At 34.8% G+C, this 24,020-nt stretch overlaps 2 protein-coding genes across 8 annotated transcripts in view; both read right to left on the reverse strand.

The window, feature by feature from the left end:
* Window positions 1-1,175: 1,175 nt before the first annotated feature.
* LOC104000069 (small ribosomal subunit protein uS3y-like) lies at window positions 1,176-15,503 on the reverse strand. The gene is made up of 15 exons (XM_065179502.1): window positions 15,475-15,503; window positions 15,115-15,176; window positions 14,999-15,028; window positions 14,887-14,930; window positions 11,933-12,064; window positions 7,607-7,682; window positions 7,457-7,519; window positions 7,249-7,293; window positions 6,760-6,877; window positions 6,610-6,672; window positions 6,136-6,502; window positions 3,515-3,776; window positions 3,234-3,341; window positions 2,505-2,559; window positions 1,176-1,709 (listed from the first exon to the last, which is right to left on the reverse strand). Exons 1-6 carry the CDS (start codon window positions 15,501-15,503, stop codon window positions 7,635-7,637), a joined length of 345 nt encoding a protein of 114 aa, XP_065035574.1. The 3' UTR covers window positions 1,176-1,709; window positions 2,505-2,559; window positions 3,234-3,341; window positions 3,515-3,776; window positions 6,136-6,502; window positions 6,610-6,672; window positions 6,760-6,877; window positions 7,249-7,293; window positions 7,457-7,519; window positions 7,607-7,634.
* A 2,000-nt stretch (window positions 15,504-17,503) lies between these two features.
* The window catches only part of LOC135671388 (small ribosomal subunit protein uS3y-like), a 35,126-nt gene continuing 28,609 nt past the window's right edge, over window positions 17,504-24,020 (reverse strand). For 5 of the 7 annotated variants that reach the window (XR_010512742.1, XM_065179489.1, XM_065179488.1 and 2 more), the window contains 4 exons: window positions 23,140-23,271; window positions 18,739-18,803; window positions 18,546-18,663; window positions 17,504-18,434 (listed from right to left, as the gene is read on the reverse strand). Coding sequence is in view for 2 of the 7 variants with exons in the window: in XM_065179490.1 (XP_065035562.1) it covers window positions 18,618-18,663; window positions 18,739-18,803; window positions 23,140-23,271; window positions 23,651-23,653 (246 nt within the window). In the remaining 5 variants the exon portion in view is untranslated. Of the gene's footprint in view, window positions 18,435-18,545; window positions 18,664-18,738; window positions 18,804-23,139; window positions 23,272-23,650; window positions 23,792-24,020 lie in introns of all 7 variants that reach the window. The other 2 variants (XM_065179490.1, XM_065179491.1) reach the window with 1 other exon arrangement.

Raw genomic sequence — 24,020 nt, forward strand, 5'->3', positions numbered from 1 at the left:
AAATCTTATAATTTTTTTTAAATTTTAAAAATTTATAAAATTTGACATTTTAAGATTTTAAAAGTCAACATAGTTTCGATTTCAGCAATCAATCAAACTATTATAATACCAATATATTGGATGACACACTGGTCTATACCATCTAGTATCACTGAAAATATAATGAAAATTAAATATATACTGGTATTAATTTATATAGTTCGATGTCAGATCGATAAGTTTTATCAAATTTTAAGTGCTATATTTTGTAACTTGAATTCATGGACTTTGATCTAATTTATAACTTCAACACAAATCAATGTAATTTGTGGAAATCATATTTTTGTTGATGTAGGATACAACCATGAGCTACATGCAATAGCACCACCTCAATATGCTGCTCCACCACCCAAGAGCAATGACTTTTTGGAAGGATGCTTAGAGTGTTCATGACTTATATTTCTTATGCTCTTAAAGTTTTATTCTAATAATACTCTGTTCCCAACAAAACTTAATCACTCCTTCCTTCTCTTTCTATGTTTGTGAGAGCAAAAGGAAAAATTGGAGTCTTTCTCTGTTTTTTGTGTGATTAAGGTATACAGCAGCAGAGGAATTTGATGAACAAAGAGCTTCTTAGCATTCTTTGCAAGTTTACATCACTATGAATATTATTTAAACACCAATTGCTGTTATTTTTCACATGCTCAGAATAATGGACTCCTTGATGTTTATGTTATGCTATATGGTGTTCCTATGTTTGCAAAATATTACCAGATGACTTCAGAGATTTGGGGAAAAAAATAAATATTATTTGCTGGTTATTTGTCAGGCTATAGCTAGAAAAAAAAATATTTTTTCCATCACTAATCTTGCCATCACCAAAATTGATCTGACCAACAAAAGTTTTTATTGCCAAAACTCTTCAGCAAGAATTTGTTAAACCTTTCAGTGAAAATTATTATTCTCAATCAAAAAATTTAATATAGCATGGAGGTAATTAAATTCTCATACTTGTCTAACAGGAAAAAAAATACAGATTCACTTAAGGAGTATACTTTGGAAGAAAAACTCAATCCTCTCAAGAAATTAAAAGTCAAAAAATTTCTCTCTTTTTTTCTTTTTGTTATTAGGGAGGAGTGGGAAAATACACCCACTGGTCTTGAAAAGGACAATCATTTCCCAGAATAGGTTCTTAAACAAGGCAAATTAAATTTAAAGAAGATAAGATTAATCAATAGATCCGCATGAAAAAAGATGAGATCACAAAATGAATCAGCTACATTTATTTCATTTGTGAAATGGAGATCACTTGCTATTGTTTTGTGCTACTTTATCCTCTCACTAGATTGTTGTCCTAAACAGTAAAAATTATCAAAATAGAGAGTAACAATGTCGGGTATCAAAACAAATGATAAGAACAAATAATGCTTCTGAGAAGATTGGAAAAAATTAAGATATGAGCCTAAAGACTCCCAATCTTCCTTCGTGTTAATCTTGGACTAGTACAAGCACATAAATCAAAAGAACTTTGGCTTGTTATCTGCCGCAAGCTTATCAAGAAGAAATATAATCCTAATTCCTTTTACAAAGGTTGTAGCATTCAAATTCTTCTAGTCACTCTACGATTTAAATCTCTAGAGACAAAACTGATCTGGCAAAGGAGTCATGAGGCCTTGCTTTCCTTTAGGATCCCAATCCAACATGATCTTTACTTTGATATTGAGGACACCCTGAGGTTTTAAAAAGTAAAAAGTCAATTAAAATGGATCATTAAGCACTCAAATATATATTTCTCCAAGTATATCTGTGTTTTTATTACTATTTAGAAAGTAAATAAATTCATCCATCTAAATTTCAGCACAAACAAGGTTAGTGCATTAAAAAATTTGAAACATTTAGGTACAGCCTATCAGATAAGCATTTCTAGTTGAAGTTGGGCAAATATCTATGTAAGCACTGCAAGGCAACCAAGCTCAAAAAAGTGAATATGAGATTAATACATATGTCGTTATGAAGTCTGACGACTTTATCATAAGAATTTAAAATATGTCCATAAGAATTTAAAAAAATATACACTAAATATATTTTACCATAAGGAAAGCATCCCACTCCGATGGTTACACTTTCAGTGAATGAGACAATTTTTTATAAGAAAAGAAAACAAACATCGGTTATACCATGAGAAGTTCTTTATAAGAAAAGAAAAGATGTAATCCAATGTGCTTAATGATATGATAGGGATATGGAGAATATGTTTCACGGCAGAATCTATGTATTCGTCGATAGGATTTCCATTGATTTGGCATGTTCTCCTCAGACAGATTAACCTATTTGGTACTTTTAAGATTTTAGAAGTCAACACAGTTCGGATTTCAGCAATTAATCGAACCAATACAGCACCAATATATTGGATAGTACACTGGCCTATGCCATCTAGCATCGTAGAAAATGTAATAAAATGTAAGAAAATAATAACTTCATTTAATGTTTAATGCAAAACTGAATGAAGTGGTTAAGAAACTCACCTCACAACCTTTAGCATCACTTTCCATGACAAAGCATAGGATACCATGACAAGCCCTAATTAATAAAAGAATATCTAATATAAGAAATCATTAAAGAAAACAATGGATGATTTCACAATCCTCACCATGAAAATCATGATAGGTATAGGCTATATAGGAACGACATTAGTACAATGTGATGGAATCCACTTATATTGCAAGAAATGAATAATTATTGGCAATAAGTCACCTAATAAATGACTATTAAACAATCACAGGATTAGAGTCTTGAGTCATGATGTCAGTATGAGCAACATGCAGAAGATAAGCTAATGAAGACTATTAAACATATGTATTTTTAAACATATGTCAGACTATTAAACATATGTATTTTTAAATACATATGTTTAACCTGATGCAAATAAGATAAGCTAACGAAGACTTTAATACTATAGGTCGGTATGAAGTAATGCAATCCACTATATTTTCCAAGAAAATAACATCATATTAAAGCACAAGAGTATAGCCCAAGCACCTTTAACACATAGTACAATACAATTAAAGGAGGTGTACAATTGTATGTGAGATGGTATCAGTGAACAAACTGAAACTGTAGTCAATCATTTGTGGATCCATCCCTTTGGTTGTCTGAATGGCTTTCATTTTATATATTATTGCTAAAGACCCCATAATTATAACAGCAGAGGCCAAAAGAATATAACAAATGTAGAATAAGAATGGAAAGCTTACTTAATGTAGAATGAGATCATCTAGTCTCAGAAACCCATATTTAAACCATGGCCATGCAAGGAAGAACCAGAATGCCCTTGTAGTTGTCAAACTGATTCTAGTGAAAATCTGCATAATTGTGGCATACTCACTTGTAAGTTCTTTTAAGAATCTCGGACAAACAATTCCAATGAAAAGCCTCAACTTTTTCAAACAAGATAGTCAAAATCTAAATTAAACTGCCACAGACAAAATGTCTAACGATGAGCTCATCGTCGAGAAGCTTGTACCAGAAAGACAACCTGAACAATCACACAAAGCTCTCTGTTGTTGACCTTCTCGACGTAGAGTTCCACACCATTTTTCAGAAAGTTGAATCTTTCCTGGACCGCAGAAGTCAGCTCTAGTATCTTTCTCACCTTCTCAACTTACATAATTATGATACGAATTCCAAATCGGATGTACCACCGAGGCTTAACATAGATTGGAGATCGATACCAAGTATGTTCAAGATCCTGGTGGCTCTAATAATGATCACCGATGCTGACCTCAACACCGGAGTACCTGTCCACAGCTCAGTGGTTATTATGAGGACCTCACTAAGCTCTGCAAAGAACAAACCATCGGTAACAAACTAGAACATGAGAAAATAAAATCCACAAAGCGTTACAATAAGAAACAATCTTGGGGGATACTTAAGGTTAGGGTTCGTGAAGCTTTGTGGGAGTGAAGATTGGTGTTCGCTTCGATGGCCATCACAATGGACGAGCATCGGATAATGGCATTAAAAAAAGACACATCGAACTTTGACATATTAAATAAAAGATATTATTTAAAAATAAAAATATTATCATATAAATGGATCTTAGTTTATTATTTTATAATGTTTAAATCAATTTTTAACTAGTTATTTTGAAAATGTACAATTTTAATTATGTATTAATAATCCTAATCCTTTTGTAATGTATAAAATTAAAATAATGAATGATTTAAGGGTTTCCACTAAAAAAATAAATAAAAAGGAATTAAATTTCTGTCAATTAACCATTTAATGATACTTTTATCATTTATGAAAAATTAACTGAACTGAAAAAAATATTTAGATGCTCAATACAAAAATATATAACATTGAGGATTATTCTAGGGAAATCTTACAATAAAATAAACAGCTTTTGAGAAAAAGGGACTCGCAAAATTGATTAATTTGACTTCATAAAAAATATTTTTAAAAAACTAAAAAAAAAATTATTTGAATATGATAAGGCATTTGATTTTAACCTTTAAAAAACTATTTTTTCTCATCTTTTTTAATAATATATATAATCCCTTAATAATTTCATTCTATATCATGATAAAAATTTATACAAAAATTAATTCGACTTAAATAAAACCAATTAAATCCATGATAATTAATAATTAAGTTAACTTCAATTCACATTTGTGTTGAAAAACACTTTAATCAACAATCTCTTCTCTTGAAAGAATTCAGTGACAGAAGTATCAAATAGGAAGAAGAAAGAATCATTTCCTTGTCATGTGACACAAGAGATGTAGAAATAAAACAAAATAGGAAAAAAAAAGATATTTTGAGTTTTTCCCTCTACTCAAGCATTTAAACTTAGCCAATCTAAATTATTCTTATTGCAGAATTTAAGCTCATAAGCTGATCAAGAAACCAAGATACTTAAAAAAGGAGTTTTGATTCAAACAAAAAGAAGGTAAGAACACAGTTTGACTAAAATTGTTCTTGATGATTTAAACATGTGTATGAGACAAATTCCTACTGCAGTCAGCCATGCAGCAGCCACAAAACCAAAATACTTGAAGTTGCAGCAAAAATAAAGAGGCATTGGCAGAGGATATAAATGAAGACAAAACCAAGAATCAAATTCAAATGACTTATGACCTCATCAAATATTTGGCCGTAACAATCATTTTGCTGCAGTCATCATAATATTTTCATTGCAAAATTTTCTACTATCTACTATTTATCCCAGTTACCAACAGAAATGATCAATGTTAGCTGTTCTTCCCAGATCACGTATGCATGTCATTTCAAGCTTGAGTTGAATAGAAATCATGCCACGATCTAAGAACTAACATTAACAGGAATCTCCATGCATGTTACACACACAATAATCCACCTCATTCAGAGAGTATGCCATGAATTCAAATTTGAGTTCAATAGAGTGTTGATGAAATTACAAATTTGAGAACCCAAGATTCGTTCCAGTAGTTGATATGGAAGAAAAGGAAGGCAAAAGACTTGAGTTGCAAATAGGAAAACAGAATTGCAAGCTACATTATTTGGAGGTAGCAAATGAGAAACTAATGGAAAAAGGAAAAGAAAATCTTGTTTGTTGGAATCAAAATGATCATTTTCTTCTTCTAAAAATGAATGTCTTGCCTAATTAACTCCATAAAGCAAAGTTCCTTTTGATCAATTGGAGTCTATTAGAGAAAACTATCAAAGTTCTGAGACCAATGTGATCAAAACCAATACTATGCTTGACACATATTTTTAAGAGACCATAAGCAAATAAATGTCAGACAGCATACTGAAAGATGAAAGACTCCAGCAATGTTTGCATGCCTTTCACAAAACACATTCTATACAAATTTGGATGTAGAAAGAAGCCCAAAAGTCATAGCAGAAGATCGGATAAAATATACAGGATTTTTCTACCATTCTTGTTAGACTAAATAATCATACTATAGGAAGACAACTATAAAAAGCCTCCTGTTCAAAGATCAGCTAAGTTTCAAGGTTATATACACTCATTACTATTAAATTTCCTATAAAATTTTATCACAGATCGCACTAGGTTTTAAGGGGAAGAAACTGAACAAAGATAAAAGATCTCTAGCATGTAGTATTGAAGAGAAAAATGAACAAAACCTAACAGACAATTTACAGTCTTACTGGGAATCAATGAAGCTTCACTAAATATATGGGCTGCAGGTAATGCTCATTGAACATGCCCGCACTCCTTTCCTGACAAAAAAACTTGACATCCGCATACATCTTAACTCGAATGAAACACTAATGAAATGATATGATACTGCATTAGATTTCAGATAGTGTCAATTGTTAAGACACAAAGGAGATGAAATCCATAACTAACACATCTAATGGATGATTCAAGTTCAAGAAAGAAGCTAACAGCTTACATGGTACTACATGGAGCAAGATGTGACAAAGTAGCATAAGCAGCAGCAACAGCTGCCTCGAGTAGCTGTTTAACCTTGGTGATGTAGTCACTCATAGCCTCCTACTTTGACTTCCTTCCCTGTCAATTTTACTAATATTAAATAAGAAATGAATTTTGTCCAACAAGTTACATATATATATATATATATATATATATATAAGATTTGTCAAGTGGGTTTTGTAAACCTTCAATAGCCTTCCAAGCATCCCAGTTGGCTCACTCCCTCATATTGAATATACCAGGTCAGCCTGCAAAATGACAAAAGAAAAAAGTGTCATAATTTGGTTTGGCAAAGAATGAAAATCACAAATAAGACGATATTAAGGAGCACATACAAGTATTCACCGGTCTAACAGTTGCTTGCTAGTAAAGCCCATACAGGATCAATTTGTTCTCTTTAGTAGTATTTTCAGGTAAAGTTTTAGCTTTTGCAACATATTCTTCAAAATCTACCTGCAAAAGATTAGATATTATCATCTAGTTCACAGATAAAGAAATATATTGACTCAAAATGTACTATGAGGCACAATAACAAATACCATCAAGACAGACTCTTAGAAGCAAACTCTTAGCTTTCCTGACCTAAAAACTTAACATCCGCATACATCTTAACTCGAATGAAACACTAATGAAATGATACGATACTGTATTAGATTTCAGATAGTGTCAATTGTTAAGACATAAAGGAGATGAAATCCATAACTAACACATCCAATGGATGATTCAAGTTCAAGATAGAAGCTAACAACTTATATGGTACTACATAGAGCAAGATGTGACAAAGTAGCATAAGCAACAGCAGCTGCCTCGAGTAGCTATTTAACCTTGGTGATGTAGTCACTCATAGCCTCCTCCTTTGACTTCCTTCCCTGTCAATTTTACTAATATTAAATAAGAAATTAATTTTACCCAACAATATATATATATATATATATATATATATATATATATATATATATATATATATATATATATATATATATATATATATATATATATATATATAAGATTTGTCAAGTGGATTTTGTAAACCTTCAACAGCCTTCCAAGCATCCCAGTTGGCTCAGTCCCTCATATTGAATATACCAGGTCAGCCTGCAAAGAGACAAAAGAAAAAAGTTTCATAATTTTGTTTGGCAAAGAATGAAAATCACAAATAAGATGATATTAAGGAGCACATACAAGTATTCACTGATCCAACAATTGCTTGCTAGTAAAGCCCATACAGGATCAATTTGCTCTCGTTAGTAGTATCTTCCTGCAAAAGATTAGATATCATCATCTAGTAAAGTTTTCGCAGATAAAGAAATATATTGACTCAGAATGTACTATGAGGCACAATAACCAATACCATCAACACAAACTCTTAGAAGCAAACTCTTATAAACATAAATCAGAATCTAGGAAGCAGATAAAGAGACAATCTTAATACTTACAGACTACTTATAACGAAGCCCATATGCTAAGTAAAACTGAAAAAAATGATTGATGGAACAATCTCAATGATATAAATAAGAAGAAATGATAATTAATAACAATAACACAAAAAATAAGCCCATCTTTTCAATTCAACTATTTGGAAGAAATGGGGAGCAGAAGACCAAGACTTCTTTTATTTTTTTTATTTTTTCCTCTTCCGAGACATGTTTTTTCTTTCCCGTCCAAACATAAGTGTGCAATAGAGTATCATTTAGGAAAAGTTGTTTCTTCTCATGTGTGCACACATGCACACATAACATGAACATCAACTGAGGGAAATAGATAGCAGATTCTAGCAATTATATTTATTACTTTAGGGCCACTAATTTCAAGCGTTATGATTTTTCTTGCTCATTGTAGTAATTATTCACAAACATTTTGAAGAGTTTAAGCTTAGCTGTATCGGAAAAAATTAAGATACCAACTTTTATATATATTTTTTCATAGATATAACATAAATGAAATTATGTCTCTATTTTTCATTGGATACCAAAGTTTAAAATTGAATGATGATGAATGCTCCAACTATAATTATGATCCCAATGAAATATAAATTGATGAAAAGAATCTTAATTCAAGTTTCTCTTATGCATACAGATATGCAACTTGAATTGGACTGATGAATGTTATCAGAGTTCTTTTAGAGTACATCAGAAATTGTATTACTTACAAGAACCAAAACTAGATTAGGAGTGCATGAGATCTACCAATAGGTACACAAGTAGAAGAACTGATAATAGACAATGAAACATTATCAAATGGATTTTTGAAGTAGGTTCAAAATAAGCTCTCCATGTTAAAGGTAATGTATAGCTTTGAGGGTGACGCAAAGAGTTATACAGATCCATACAAGTTTGTTTTCCAGGCATCTAGAGTGTTGGAAGATTGTCTTTGAAGCTCACTAGATTTTTAACCATGTCTTTGATCCATCATATGTATAGATTTCCAAAACACGCATCTCTAGTGTATTGCACTATTTTATACAGACGCATGCTTCCTATGGTCTTTGTGAAATCAATCTCATTCACTAGACTGAACACTAAAACTCCATCCTTTACGATATGGCTTCTTCAAGCTTTTGCAAGGATATATAATTTACCATCTAAAAAGATCAACTCTACTTATAAGAAATTGTCAAAGCAACCCCGATCTAATTATAAAATACAAATCGCTTCCATTCACAAATACAAATCAAAGACTACTAATCACCCAAAATTAAAAACAAAAGTCCCTGATGCTTCAAATTTCATATACTACAATTTTAGCTACACATTCCAAATAGTGATAGAATTTATGAGCGAAATCTATAGTTATGGTCAATGAAATACTCAATATCAGACATATCTTGGCCCATCAAAAGTCAAGCGGATCATTTCTGATGCAGTTCTGCATCATGTAATATGATCAATGCTTCTTACCTATCCTTCTATCACCATGTTCTTGCCTTCATTATGAGGCTTAGGCCATGGATGAGTTCAAAAGGACTCAACAAACAATATCGACAAAGAAAATAAAGGGGGTGACACATAAAAATTCTTTCTACTCTCAAGAAGCAAATCACTATACAAATCGATCAGACACTAACTACTAAATCAACCCTTCACCAAATGATCAAGGAAGCCTCTGATCTTAACAGAAAAAGGGACCTCAAGCATGCATGCTCTCCAGATCCATGAAACTACATGAATGTCAGCATATGGCTCCAAACAACAGCATGAAAGGTTCAAATCGAAGAATAACCAGCCAAAGAACTACAGATGTTCTAAGAAAAATAAGATACTTATGACTAACATACACGCACAGTCAGAGCTCTAAGATTCGGTCACCATATCCCCCAAAAAAAGGGGAAAATTTAGCAAAATAGAACACAACAACAGGAAAAGAGGATCAGAAATCATGTGGCGATGTTGTTCTCATCACCTGCAGACCCTTTGCACTCTCTATTCCTCCTCCTAATTAGTCAAAGAAGAAATTTTGCATCGGATAGTATAAATAAGCTCGATCGATGATGCAAAAAGGCATGTTGAAGACATTAAAAATAGTCACAACTTCAGTCATGGAAGCACTCTGAACAGCAATACCAAAAGAACTGATGACTAAAGTAGGGTTTGAAGTCATTCTAATAAGCAATTTAAGATCTATCAGTGTGCATGGGATTAAGAGAACTCCTCGAAAGAGAAATGATAGTCACATCTACGGTTCTACGACTAGATGATAAGCCAAAGAGCATAAGTAATGAGGTTCCAAATATGTCAAGCTCCTTCCCTTCATCTAATGATAAGCCAAGATGCCAGAAAGATATAAATTTATAAGTGTCCTTGATCTTTTGTTGAATGAGATTTCAAAAAGACCAAGCAATATAATAATCAAAAAGAAAATGTTTAGCAAAATTTGTAGTAGCTTACAAAGTAGGCAGCATTCAACTTGGCCATAAAGAAGAGGGGAAATGGTGGAAGAATTGGAGAGTTTGTTATGACAAAGTTTCTTGACCTTATGAGTAATCATATTACCTTCTAATTGGGCCAAACATTCACACTAGTTTCATTATAAGGTCTAATATACTGATAAGAAGGAGAGTCTATGGGGTTTGAGCTCTAGATACATTGATCCTTATAGCATCCAGTAGAGATATGTCAGCGCCTAATTCTCTCCATAAGAAGGGGTTGAAATAGAGTTGTGAGAGTGTGAATGTTCTATTGGTTTTGTGAAAATAGATCGAGAACTATGCAGTAGTGCATCATTTCATTCACATTAAGGAAGGTTGGTCATTTAAAAGGTATAGTGTTAATCCAAGGGTTATCCTACATGGAGGTTGAGGTGTTGGTGTCCATGACTTTCCTAAATCTCCCTGTGATTCGATGGGAAAGATAAGAAATATTTGTTCGAGATCAAAAAAATTTCGATTAGGAGATTCAATCCAGGTTTGAAGACGATCACAATTTTGATTAAAAAATACTAATACAAAGAGACTCATGATTATTCATGAGAGGAATAGTTCTTTTAGTGATGATCTAAAATTTAACATTAATAAGATCATGTAAGCCCTGGCTTCTAATGGGTTTGGGAAGAGAAATAATCTCCCAACTGATTAGTTTTATTTTGTTTTTATTGGATCAAAATTACAAAAAAAATTTCTAGTCATTCACATCATGTGTTTAAGAAAAAAGTCAAAGATCCAAATCTAAGAGGAGATGTGTGGGTATTGAATTGTGCACAGAGCCAATTAGAGTCATCATATCAACTTAGGAGATTATAATTTTGAACTAGTCTAAGATTTTATTGAAAGCTTTGTTGAGAAGGATGTTTTGACATATTTGAAGGGAGTTTATCAATAAAATGATGGAATTCGAGATATTTGACAGGCCAGCTTCCCTCTAATATCCTAGGAGAATTGTAAACCCTTTGATTGTAGGATTATAATAATTAGGGAAGTAGACATTAGATTTATGCATGTTGATCCTCAGGTTGGTGAGAAGCTCAAAAGATTTGAGAATAGCATTGATGTTGGAGCATGATGTAGGGTTAGCTTTAAAGGCAAGGAATAAATTATCTGCAAACATTACATATGAAACCTTAATTCCTACCAAATTGAAAAGAGCAATAAGATTTTGGGTCACATAATCTATCTAAACTGTGATGAAGATGTCATACGAGAAGGGTCGCATTGTTTTATATCCCTATGAGCCTTAAACCACTTGGAGGAAGCACCATTAATAAGACAAGAATATGAAAATTTCACAACATACAGCATATTCTTGTTCCAGACAAGTGCATCACTCCACAAACATAATTAGTTATCGAACTAACAATGCCAAGCTTCATTCAGGAATTTTTAAAAAATTAAATTTTAAAATATTAATTTAAGAATAGAATAAAAATAACTAAAGACTTAAACTTCAGCATGACTTCCTGCTATAAGTAAATTTGCAAACTAAATACAACTTCCTAAAAGGAAAACATCCCATGAGAAGTTCTTTATAAGAAAAGTAAAGAAGTAATCCAATATGCTTAATGATATGATAGACTGACCTGTCTGAGGAGAAGATGCCTCACAGTAGAACCTCTGTATTCGTGGACAGGCTGACCAAAAGAAATCATGTAACCATCCTTGAACTTCATTGATTTGTCACTTTGAGCTCTGATTTTTCCACTTCCTATCACCTGAATGAACGATTAAGGATAAAAATTTACAAAATTTGACACTTTAAGATGTTAAAAGTCAACACAGTTCCGATTTCAGCAATCAATCGAACCACTATGACACCAATATATTGGATGGCACACTGGTCTATACCATCTAGTACCACTAAAAGTGTAATGAAAATTAAATATATACTGATTGGTATTAATTCATATAGTTTGATGTCATATCGATACCAAACCTGTGCAGTTGTAGGAATAAGTTTTATCGAATTTTAAATGCTATATTTTGTAACTCCAGTTCATGGAGTTTGATCTAATTTATAACTCCAACACATATAATTCAGCACAAATCAATGTAATTTGTGGAAATCATGTTTTTGTTGATGTAGGATACGACCACGGGCTACACATACAATAGCACCACCTCAATATGCTACTCCACCACCTAGGTGCAATGGCTTCTATTTCTTATGCTCTTAAAGTTTTGTTCTAATAATACTTTGTTCCCAACAAAACTTCTGAATCACCCCTTCCTTCTGTTTCTGTGTTTGTCGGAGCAAAAGGAAAAAATGGAGTCTTTCTCTGTTTTTTGTGTGATTAAAGTATACAGTAGTAGAGGAATATGATATTTCACTGATGAACAAAGATTAAATGGAAAAGTGAAAATTAAACAGTATATGCAATCATGATTTGCTGCATTGTATGGCATACCATTCAAAATAACACGAAACGAGCTGTACAGGTCTGCCCACTGATTGGAAAGTGATAAGCCTGTTTCAGATGGTATGAAAGAATCAGGTGAGGTATCGACCAAGTATGGATGATATGTCGTTCAGTACCTTGAAAACTCATGTTGTATCGGTCAAAATTTGATAAATACCAATCCAAATTGGTTCAAGTGAAACCCGAATACTCAAATTAACCATTGAGGCCTCTTTTGGAACTTTAAATCCTCATGTGTCTCCCTTTTTACCCAGTATTACTCTCATTTACTCTCATCCTCATTCGCTTTCTCACACTTTTATTTGTGAAAGTTCATGATCGGTGATTAATGGTAATCAAGATATTGATTTAAATAAAGGAAGGATTCGAACTCAGGATATGATGGAATTTCAGTCTAATTTGAGATAGCATTTAGCTTTTTTCTATGTTTTATCATCATTTTGTATAAAGATTAAACGTGATTAAGGGCATTGTCTTATGTTTAGTCTCAACTAGGTTTATTCTCTTACATTTAGATCTAAATTAGGGATATTTAGGGACAAATTGATGGGACTAAAAAGATAAATTCACTTTCTCATCCTTCTAACCTGTTATTCCTATTCTTTCATGCCTCATACACATTGTATTCTTATTTAAAAATAATAAGTTATCATTAATTAGGATTAAATACTTAAAAATGATTTTTTTATAAATTCCAATCATCTTTGGCTTTTTTTTAAAGAAAATTGGGATGTACTAATATTCAGACATATGGTACGTCGACATCGACTACACCGGTCTATTCATGGGCCAATACCACAGATAAACACGATACTGCGATCCATGATTGGATCATCCATGATTGAATACCACTAATATTCTTTTCTTGTATTGAGCTTTTATGTGGAAGAGGAACTTGGATTTGTAAAATGTATTTGTAGAGTTTACTTGAAATGAAGTTGTAAAACAAACTTTAAATCACCTTCATTTTTATGTTGTTGCGGCTAAGTAAGATAAACTTATTTCTAGAGCTTCTTAGCATTCTTTGCAAGTTTACATTACTATGAATATTATCTAAACACCAATTGCTGTTATTTTTCACATGCTCAGAATAGTGGACTCCTTGATGTTTATGTTATGCTATTTGGTGTTCCTATGCCTGCAAAATATTACTAGATGACTTCAGAGATTTGGGGAAAAAAATAAATATTATTTGCAGGTTATTGGTCAAGCTATAGCTACAAAAAAATATATTTTTTCCATCACTAATCTTGCCATCACCAAAATTGATCTGACCAACAAAATTTTTTATTGCCAAAACTCTTCATCAAGAATTTGTTAAACCTTTCAGTGAAAATTATTATTCTCAATCAGAAAGTTTAATATAGCGTGGAGGTAATTAAATTCTCATACTTGTTTAACAGGAAAAAAATACAGATTCACTTAAGGAGTATACTTTGGAAGAAAAACTCAATCCTCTAAAGAAATTAAAAGTCAAAATATTTCTATCTCTTTTTTTTTTTGTTATTAGGGAGGAGTGGGAAAATACACGTCTTGAAAAGGACAATCATTTCCCAGAATAGGTTCTTAAACAAGGCAAATTAAATTGAAAGAAAATAAGATTAATCAATAGATCATTAGCATGAAAAAGATGAGATCACTAAATGAATCAGCTTCATTTATTTCATTTGTGAAATGGAGATCACTTGCTATTGTTTTGTGCTACTTTATCCTCTCACTAGATTGTTGTCCTATGCTGCTGCTATCTTATTGGTGAGTGTTGCTGTGGTCCATCCATCCTATGTTGTCTGCTGATAACACTACTCGATCTTGAAGTATATGCTAAAAGGCCGCAATCAAAATTTCAAGCTTGTCACTGTGTTTCAACATCTTATCTTTATTGTAGAGAAACTTGTACAAAATTTTGTTTCACTGTATTCATGGATGTCAAGTAACCATTCTCAAAGATCATTCTGCTTCAATCCAGTCTGCGAGTTCATAGGATCTGATTACTTCTACTTATCATTTTTGCTACTCACATGTTGCTACACCAAATACGAACCTAAATAAGAATAAAGCCCAAAGCGGCAATGTGGCAAGAATCGAATGGAAAGGAAGGAAATCACCATTGGACGGACCTTGTTGGCATACAGGGAGGGGCACACGATCACCCTCCTCGTACCTATGATTGGTTCCGTCAGCTCCCACCCTCAAACCACGAGGCAACCTTAGAAGAAGCAGCGCACATACCTCCTCCGTCTTCGCGATCATCGAACCAACCTGAAATCGATCGAAGAAAACTTAAAATCAGCCCTAAAATCTATGCATTTCGCTGAAAGATGAGGCGTTTCGAACCAAATGCTCACCTTCGTTCCCACCTTCGTTCCCGAGCCGAGACAGATCGAATGGGGCGATGGGCTCGGTGGATCTTGGAGACACAAATAAGATGAGCACGTGCGAAAGTTAATTTCGAATTAAATATATAATACGACGCTAAAATCTTTTTAATCTAATTAATTTGGGGGCTCCGGAATCCAAATTAAGATTAACCAATTGGATTCGATTCAAGAATCACTCTGTCCGACCACGGTCCCACTATATATATCTCTCTCTCCTCCCCCACTCTCACTATGACTTCTCTCCCCTCGTCTCTCGCCTCTCGCCTCTCGCCTCTCGCCCCTCCTCTGCTCCCTTCTCGTCTCCTCGTTCGATTCCTCTCGCCTCGCCTCTGCTCCCGTCTCTTCTCCGCGTTCATTTCCTCTCGTCTCCTCACCAGAAATTTAGTCGTCCATGGAGCCCGTCGACCTCGTACCGAGCGGGTACAGGTTCCTTCCCACGGCGGAGGAACTCGTGGTTGACTACCTCGCAAACTGGGTCGCCGGCGCACCCCTCCCTGGCCGCGCTGTCGCCTTCGCCGACGTCTACGGCACCGAGCCGTGGAATCTTCTCGGCAGCGATCGGCATGAAGGCTATTTCTTTGCGGAGCGGAAGCCTAAGAACAACGGCGGCTCGCGCGTGGATAGAAAGGCCGGCAGCGGTTCTTGGACTCTGTACAAAAAGCAAGAACCCGTGAAGTCCATCGTCGGCGGGCGCGAGATGGTGGTGGGGCGAAAAAGCTGCCTATCCTTCAACGATGGCCGTCGGAAGAACTCCGGGTGGACAATGTACGAGTATCAGATGTGTTCATCCGGATTCGAGAGACGAGTTCTCTGTCACGTTAAGAGAAGCTCGCATCAGGCCATCTCCGGAGGCACCACCATCAAAACGGTTGAGTCCACCTTCACGGAGGCCGCGACAGACACGGTCACCGGCGACAGCTTCGTTGGGCGGAAGAGAAACAGAGAGGAATCTTCTACTCTCTCAGCAAAAGCCTCGACTCTCTCAAAGAAGCCATGCTGGGAGTTGGTTGCACATTCCAGCAGAGCATTGCTGATCGACGCTTCACCACCTCCAACCGCGGTTGTCCAATTTCCCTTATTGGCTGCCCCGGAGAGTCATCATTCCTCGGTCGACTCTGTTGCACCGAACAAAGCCGGAGTCCCAGCCGCCTCTCCATCATCAACGGACGTTGGTGGAGAGCTCGTGATAACTGCGGAAGAACTCGAAGCATTCTTGGCTTCGTATTCGTCGTCGGTCGATCAGAACTGCACCGACGATGCTTTCTTCACCAGAGAGGTTGAAGCCTTCCTGATGTCGGACGAAACCGACATAGCCTCGACTACCATCCCGAAGGCCTCGCCGTCAGGCCTGGTCGATCTTCTCTTGATGCCCGATGACACGACCACGGTCGCAGAGGTTTCCTCCTCATCTCGGATTGATTCGACCACGGTCGCAAAGGTTTCCTCGTCATCGTCGTCGATAGACTTCGTTGCGTGTGAGCAGATGTACAGCACCAGCACCGACGATGACTTCTTCACGAGCCTGGAACAGGTCCGTGCTTTCTTGATGTCCGATGACACCTTCACTGCCTCGACCACGATCCCAGTGGCCTCGCTGGGACAATGCTCGCTCGACAACCCCTATTGATTCGACTGTAGCTTGCTTGAATGAAAGCTTATACGGAAAATGATGTTTGTTCATGTATATCATAACAATGGAAGGGAAAGAAAATTTTTGTTCTTGTAAATATTGACAATGACAAAGTTCAATTTTCATCCCATGTTTTGTTGTTTCCTTAATATGATGGGATCTATAAGAAATGGTCTCAATTTACATCATGTTCAAAGAGAAAGAGTGAGATCATATGATATCAACGACTTCTCTCAACGTCATACTTTGGACGATTGTTATCAGAGGCAACGCAGCGAATTTGACCAATCATCGTTTGGAAACATGTTCTAACTTTTTGTTTCTGAGTGAAGTCCACAACAACAACAACAACAAATAACAAAGTCTACAATCCCAACAAAGCTGCAAGTCAATTCATCACTGAATCCCTACCACAAGTGTGTGCACTGATACTATAGAAAACCTTTAATCAGAACCATCACTAAAAGTATCACTGAATCGATAAATAATTACATGGTTTGAAGCATTTGGCAATGGCCAAAACAATTCTGAATTGTCAACAAGTTCTCTCAACGTCAGATCAGAGGCAACGCAGCAAATTTGACCAATCATCATTTGGAAACATGTTCTAACTTTTTGTTTCCGAGTGAAGTCCACAACAACAACAACAAATAACAAAGTCAACAATCCCAACAAAGCTACAAGTCAATCCATCACTGAATCTCAACCACAGGTGTGCACTGATACTATACAAAACCTTTAATCAGAACCATCACTTCAATTATCACTGAATCGATAAAGAATTCCAAGTTTGAAGCATTTGACAATGGCCAAAAAAAAATTCTGGATTGTCAACAAAATATTAAACACACACATCATGGAAGGAAATACATTCTCTCCAAAAACTCTTGTTGATATGATATGGACGGATTTCAATAGTGAGAAGAACGCCTGCATTACGTTAAATTCATTAGATTAATAAATAGAAGAACAAACAATTCAACTTAGGACTTGGAAAAATGATCGAATTGCATCTAAATTAAATATTAAAATTTCGAATGAATTTAAACATCCAATCTGAATCTATTATTCCAGCTTTGGAAGTTACAAACGAATTCAAATAACTAATATCAAGTCTACAAAATAGTAAAAATTAGGAGTAACCATGTCGGGTATCAAAATAAATGATAAGAACAAATAATGCTCCTGAGAAGATTGGAACAAACTAAGATATGGGCCTAAAGAACCCCCTTCGGAAATAGATATTTGGTGCAGAAAGGCTCCAACTGTACAAGCCTCCAACAGCAGCAGCAAGAGTTAGAGAAGATGCTGTAAAAAAGGAACAGTTAGTTAAGAGATTTTCTCAGATTCGGCCTCAAAGCTTTACCAAATTAGTTGTGGATCTCTGGAGTTATTCGCTGGATTAGATGGAAATGCCTGCGGAAGTTCATCAAGGCAGAATCAGCAAATGAGAACACGAGGCAATCAACACTAAATATACTCGGGAGTTCAAGAGAGTGAAGTAAAAAAGAGAGATAGATTTGATGAGAGAGCACCCTAGACGAGTTGATTTTCTCGAATTGCTCTAAAATAACATGACACAAGTGTGCCTCAGGGACATGGCAGGGAATGCCTCCGACAATTCGTACATGCTGGAGACATTGTCTATGCAAACTTCCTGCACGATGAAGCATGCTAAATGCATCTTAGGACTTCAGGCTAAATTTTATTACAACTAGTGAAGCTTTTGAGAATGGGAAAAAGAAAAGACAATATAGTTTCTACCCACTTGTGCAATGGCATATTCACATAGCCGTTTAAGACCCTCAAGAAGATACTCATCCGCAGCTTGTAGAAGATCTTACGCGATATCATTAGTGATCTCAACCGATCCTATGTATATGAATCTGCAAATGAACAGCCAAATAATGTCAGACATCAGAACCTTCAGTATCACGACCAGAAGAAGGAACTACACTTACCGCATCATCAATTCAAAGACCTCCCATCTTATGTTAGGAATCTCAACGTCTCTTGCGTCCTTCTCCTATAACAAAGTTGAAAGAGCAAGATATTTTCAATCAGATCTTACCAGTCTAGAAAATAGTAAATTACCTAAAACTTCCAGAAAGAAAACTTTTCAAAAAACTTAGTTCATACCATGATACTATTATAAGTTTTGAAAAGCTTATGAATGTTTCATTCATGTCGTATTGGGCCAGTATGATACTATGATATCATCATGACATCCATGAGATGCCTTTTTCACATATTTTTTGTTCTTCAGCAAGCATGAAACCCATCATATAACTTGCCTAACATGCTTAACCATGCTGGCACATTTCCAGCACATGATATTCTGACAAAAAGTTCAATTCTTGATAACACTGACAGAAGGGCATGTTATGAGTTGCGGTATGCATCAAACTCCAAAATATTTGCACCCGGATGACATGAAGGGATCAACTTTTTGACTTCTATTACAAATCAGCATTTCTGATATGCATCAAGCAAGAACTAAGTCCATCTTAGTGATCAAAGATATGATTCTAACCTTCTACATGATAATTTATGTACAGAGAGGACCATGGGGGATTTACATTAACATTTACAAAGAAACAAACTTTTGAGGTGGCATCTTAGTATCTAATTTATCTACTTGTAAAACATGTTCACCGTTTTGTTGTATTCAGTAACCAAAGCACATCAAAACAGACAGATATGCCTCTTTGTATCGCATATAAATGCTTTATTTACTATACGCGCGACAGCTTCTTTATATCAGAAACTAGCCATTTTTTGACAACATTATTTCTAAGACTGATCATGATTAGGGCCTAATTCTGAAGAAAAACAAGCATGGTTGACACATGAGTTCCCTTACCCGGTAGCCACCATCAAACATTGCACGAAATGCATCCGAAGAAGCAAGCAGAGCAATTCTATGTGCATAAAAGCACTTGCCAGGAAAAGAATAGATAATGAACATTTAGATATTTAGCACATAACTAATATGGTGTGGTTTACTCATCTGGTGTCAGAATAGCCTAGTAAAAGACAGTTGAAATTTAGATATCACGGCACAAGTATGCTACAATTCAAGCAAGGAAGTGAGCTATGAGAGCCCAGTCCAAAAAAACAAAAGCCCAGGACATGTATACATATCTTTGGAATAAAAAACACAGAAGGGAAAGAACTAAAATGAGAACTGCTTTGCTTGTTAAGAATAGTGTTCCAACATTCACCAAACTGAAATTTTAAATTAATAAAATAGAGTAGTAACTACTAGAAGCAGCTCTTGTACAAAGCATATATGCTAGTGTACATACAGCATGCACAACTAGCACAGTATTGGGAAGTGTACCAGCAAATACAACAATAACAAAAAAACCGTGAGTGTGTACCAACAAATAAATTCTCAAAATAGATAATATAAACTAGGTAAGCTTTTGTTTTCAAACATCACCCAAGCGCATTAGACTCTAGACTGTCACAGAGAACAAAATGATAACATATAAGAACTAATAGAAGTTATTATGGCAAGGGTTTGAACCCTCGGCCTGTGGGAAAAGGACTCACTACACACTACCAGGCTAGCTGGTTAGGTATTAAACTAGGTAAGTTTGAACATTTTTTATGTATGAAAATCTTTCAACACTTTTCGCACAGGTGTGATTCAGCAAATAACCACATGCTTTGTCAGCTAAGACCTTGCAAAGTCAGCTTCAGGATTGGGATTGGCTTTTGGGTAATATAATGGTGATTGGTATGATTAAGTTCAGAACTTTCAAGTTATGTACCACCATCATTTTCTGATCCAGTTAAACACATGGCTAACGACATAACAATTCAACACAGCGATTGGTATGATTAAGTTCAGAACTTTCATGTTATGTACCACCATCATTTTCTGATCCAGTTAAACACATGGCTATCTACTTAACAAATCAACACTACTTTAGCTAATGTTAATATCAGCCTGAGTAAGCAATTTAACGAGTAGCATGAACGAAATGGAAAACCAACCAAACCAGAACTTTCAAGTTATGTACCACCATCATTGTCTGATCCAGTTAAACACACAGCTAACTGCTTAACAATTCAACACTACTTTAACTAATGTTATTATCAGCCTGAGTAAGCAATTTAATGAGTAGCATGAACGAAATAGCAAACCAACCAACCCCATTGCTCATATATCACTGACCAATATAAGAAGTGAATGTCATCCTTGTACCAGAACCATGACCCAAAATGTACCATGTTTTAGGTACTAATATAGATAGCAAGGATTGAAATATCGTACCGTACTGGAGTTTTGACATTCGCTCGGTACGGTATGATACTGTATACCGAGCGATATACCGTTCGATATACTGTTCGGTATATATATATATATTTGATTCGGCGACGTCACCTCGAAAACATCACAAAAAAATCTTATATATATATTGTTTATTTATTTATAAAAATTTTTTATATATTAATATTTTTATAAAAGGCGACGTCGCCATGTGTGGGTGAAGGGAAAGGCGACGTCGCCTTTTACAAAAGAGGAAGTGCCTTAAACATTAGAATGGAATGCTTGGAACTATGGTTGTGGAATCTATAGCCTTATTTTTTTATTAAACAGGTCCAAAGAGCATAAGTAATGAGGTTCCAAATATGTCACTCCTTCCCTTCATATAATGATAAACCAAGATGCCAGAAAGATATGAATTTACAAGTGTCATTGATCTTTTGTTGAATGAGATTTCAAAAAGAGCAAGCAATATAGCAATCAAAAAGAAAATATTTGGCAAAATTTGTAGCAGCTTACAAAGTAGGCAGCATTCAACTTGGCTATAAAGAAGAGAGGAAATGGTGGAAGAATTGGAGAGTTTGTTATGGCAAAGTTTCTTGACCTTATGAGTAATCATATTGCCTTCCAATTGGGCCAAACATTCACACTAGTTTCATTATAAGGTCAAATATAATGATAAGAAAGAGAGTCTACGAGGTTTGAGCTTGAGATACATTGATCCTTATAATATCCAGCAGAGATATGTAAGCGCCTAAATCTCTCCATAAGAAGGGGTTGAAATAGAGTGGTGAGAGTGTGAATGTTCTATTGGTTTTCTGAAAATAGATCAGAAACTATGTAGTAGTGCATCGTTTCATTCACATTAAGGAAGGTTGGTCATTTAAAAGGTATAGTATTAATCCAAGGGTTGTCCTATGATTCGATGGGAAAGATGAGAAATATTTTTTCGAGACCAAAAAAAGTCTCGATTAGGAGATTCAATCCAGGTTTGAAGACAGATCACAATTTGAGTACAAAATACTAATCCAAAGAGACTCAGTATTGTTCATGAGAGGAATAGTTCTTTTAGTGATGATCTAAAATTTAACATTGATAAGATCATATAAGCCCAAGCCACTAATGGGTTTGGGAAGAGAAATAATCTCCCAACTGATTAGTTTTATTTTGTTTTTATAGGATCAAAATTACAGAAAAAATTTCTAGCCATTCACGTCATGTGTTTAAGAAAAAAGTCAAAGATCCAAATCTAAGAGGAGATGTATGGGTATTGAATTCAGCACAGAGCCAATTAAGGTCATCCTATCAACTTAGGAGATCATACTTTTGTACTAGTCTTAGATTTTTTTGAAAGCTTTGATGTTTTTATATGTTTGAAGGGAGTTTATCAATAAAAAGATGGAATCTGAGATATTTGATAGGTCAGCTTCCCTCCAATATCCTAAGAAAATTGTAAACCCTTTGATTGTAGGATTATAATAATTAGGGAAGTAGACATTAGATTATGCATGCTGATCCTCGGGTTGGTAAGAAGCTCAAAAGATTTGAGAATAGCATTGATGTTGGAGCATGATGTAAGGTTAGCTTTAAAGGTAAGGAATAAATTATCTGCAAACATTACATATGAAACCTTAATTCCTTCAAAATTGAAAAGAGCAATAAGATTTTGGGTCACATAATCTATCTAAACTAAGATGAAGATGTCAAGCGAGAAAGGTCGCGTTGTTTTATATCCCTATGAGCCTTAAACCACTTGGAGGAAGCACCATTAACAAGACAAGAGTATGAAAATTTCACAACATACAGCATATTCTTGTTCCAGACAAATGCATCACTCCATAGACATAATTAGTTATAGAACAAACAATGCCAGGCTTCGTTGAGAAATTTTAAAAAAATTAAATTTAAAATATTAATTTAAGAATAAAAAAAACTAAAGACTTAAACTTTTGCATAGCTTCCTGCTATAAGTAAATTTGAAAACTAAATACAACTTCCAAGAAAGAAAGCATCTGACGATACATGAGAAGTTCTTTATAAGAAAAGAAGTAATCTTATATGCTTAATGGTATGATAGGCTGACCTGTCTGAGGAGAAGATGCCTCACAGCAAAACCTCTGTATTCATGGATAGGCTGACTAGAAGAAATCATGTAACCATCCTTGAACTTCATTGATTTGGCACTTTGAGCTCTGAGTTTTCCACTTCGTATCACCTGAATGAACGATCAAAGACAAAAATTTATAAAATTTGGGACTTTAAGATTTTAGAAGTCAACACAGTTTCGATTTCAGCAATCAATCGAACTACTACGACACCAATATATTGGATGACGCACTGGTCTACACCATCTAGTACCACTGAAAATGTAATGAAAATTAAATATATACAGATTGGTATCAATTTATATAGTTCGATGTCAGATCGATACTAAACCTATGCAGTTGCAGGATTAAGTTTTATCAAATTTTAAATGCTATATTTTGCAACTCCAATTCATGGAGTTTGATCTAATTTGCAACTCCAATACATATAGTTCAGCACAAATCAATGTAATTTGTGGAAATCATGTTTTTGTTGATGTAGGATACTACCATGGGCTTCCTGCAATAGCACCACCTCAATATGCTGCTCCACCACCCAAGAGTAGTGGCTTTTTGGAAGGATGCTTAAAGTTTTGTTCTAATAATACTCTGTTCCCGAAAAAACTTCTGAATCACCCCGTCCTTCTGTTTCTGTGTTTGTCGGAGCAAAAGGAAAAATTGGAGTCTTTCTCTGTTTTTTGTGTGATTAAAGTATACAACAGTAGAGGAATATGACATTTCACTGATGAATAAAGATTAAATGGAAAAGTGAAAATCAAACAGTATATGCAATCAAGATTTGATGCATTGCATGGCATACCATCCAAAATAACATGAAACGAGCTGTACTGGTTTGCCCACTGATTGGAAAGTGATAAGC

Source organism: Musa acuminata, unplaced genomic scaffold (genome assembly GCF_036884655.1).
Source record: "Musa acuminata AAA Group cultivar baxijiao unplaced genomic scaffold, Cavendish_Baxijiao_AAA HiC_scaffold_1139, whole genome shotgun sequence".
In the NCBI taxonomy this organism is placed as follows: Eukaryota; Viridiplantae; Streptophyta; class Magnoliopsida; order Zingiberales; family Musaceae; genus Musa; species Musa acuminata.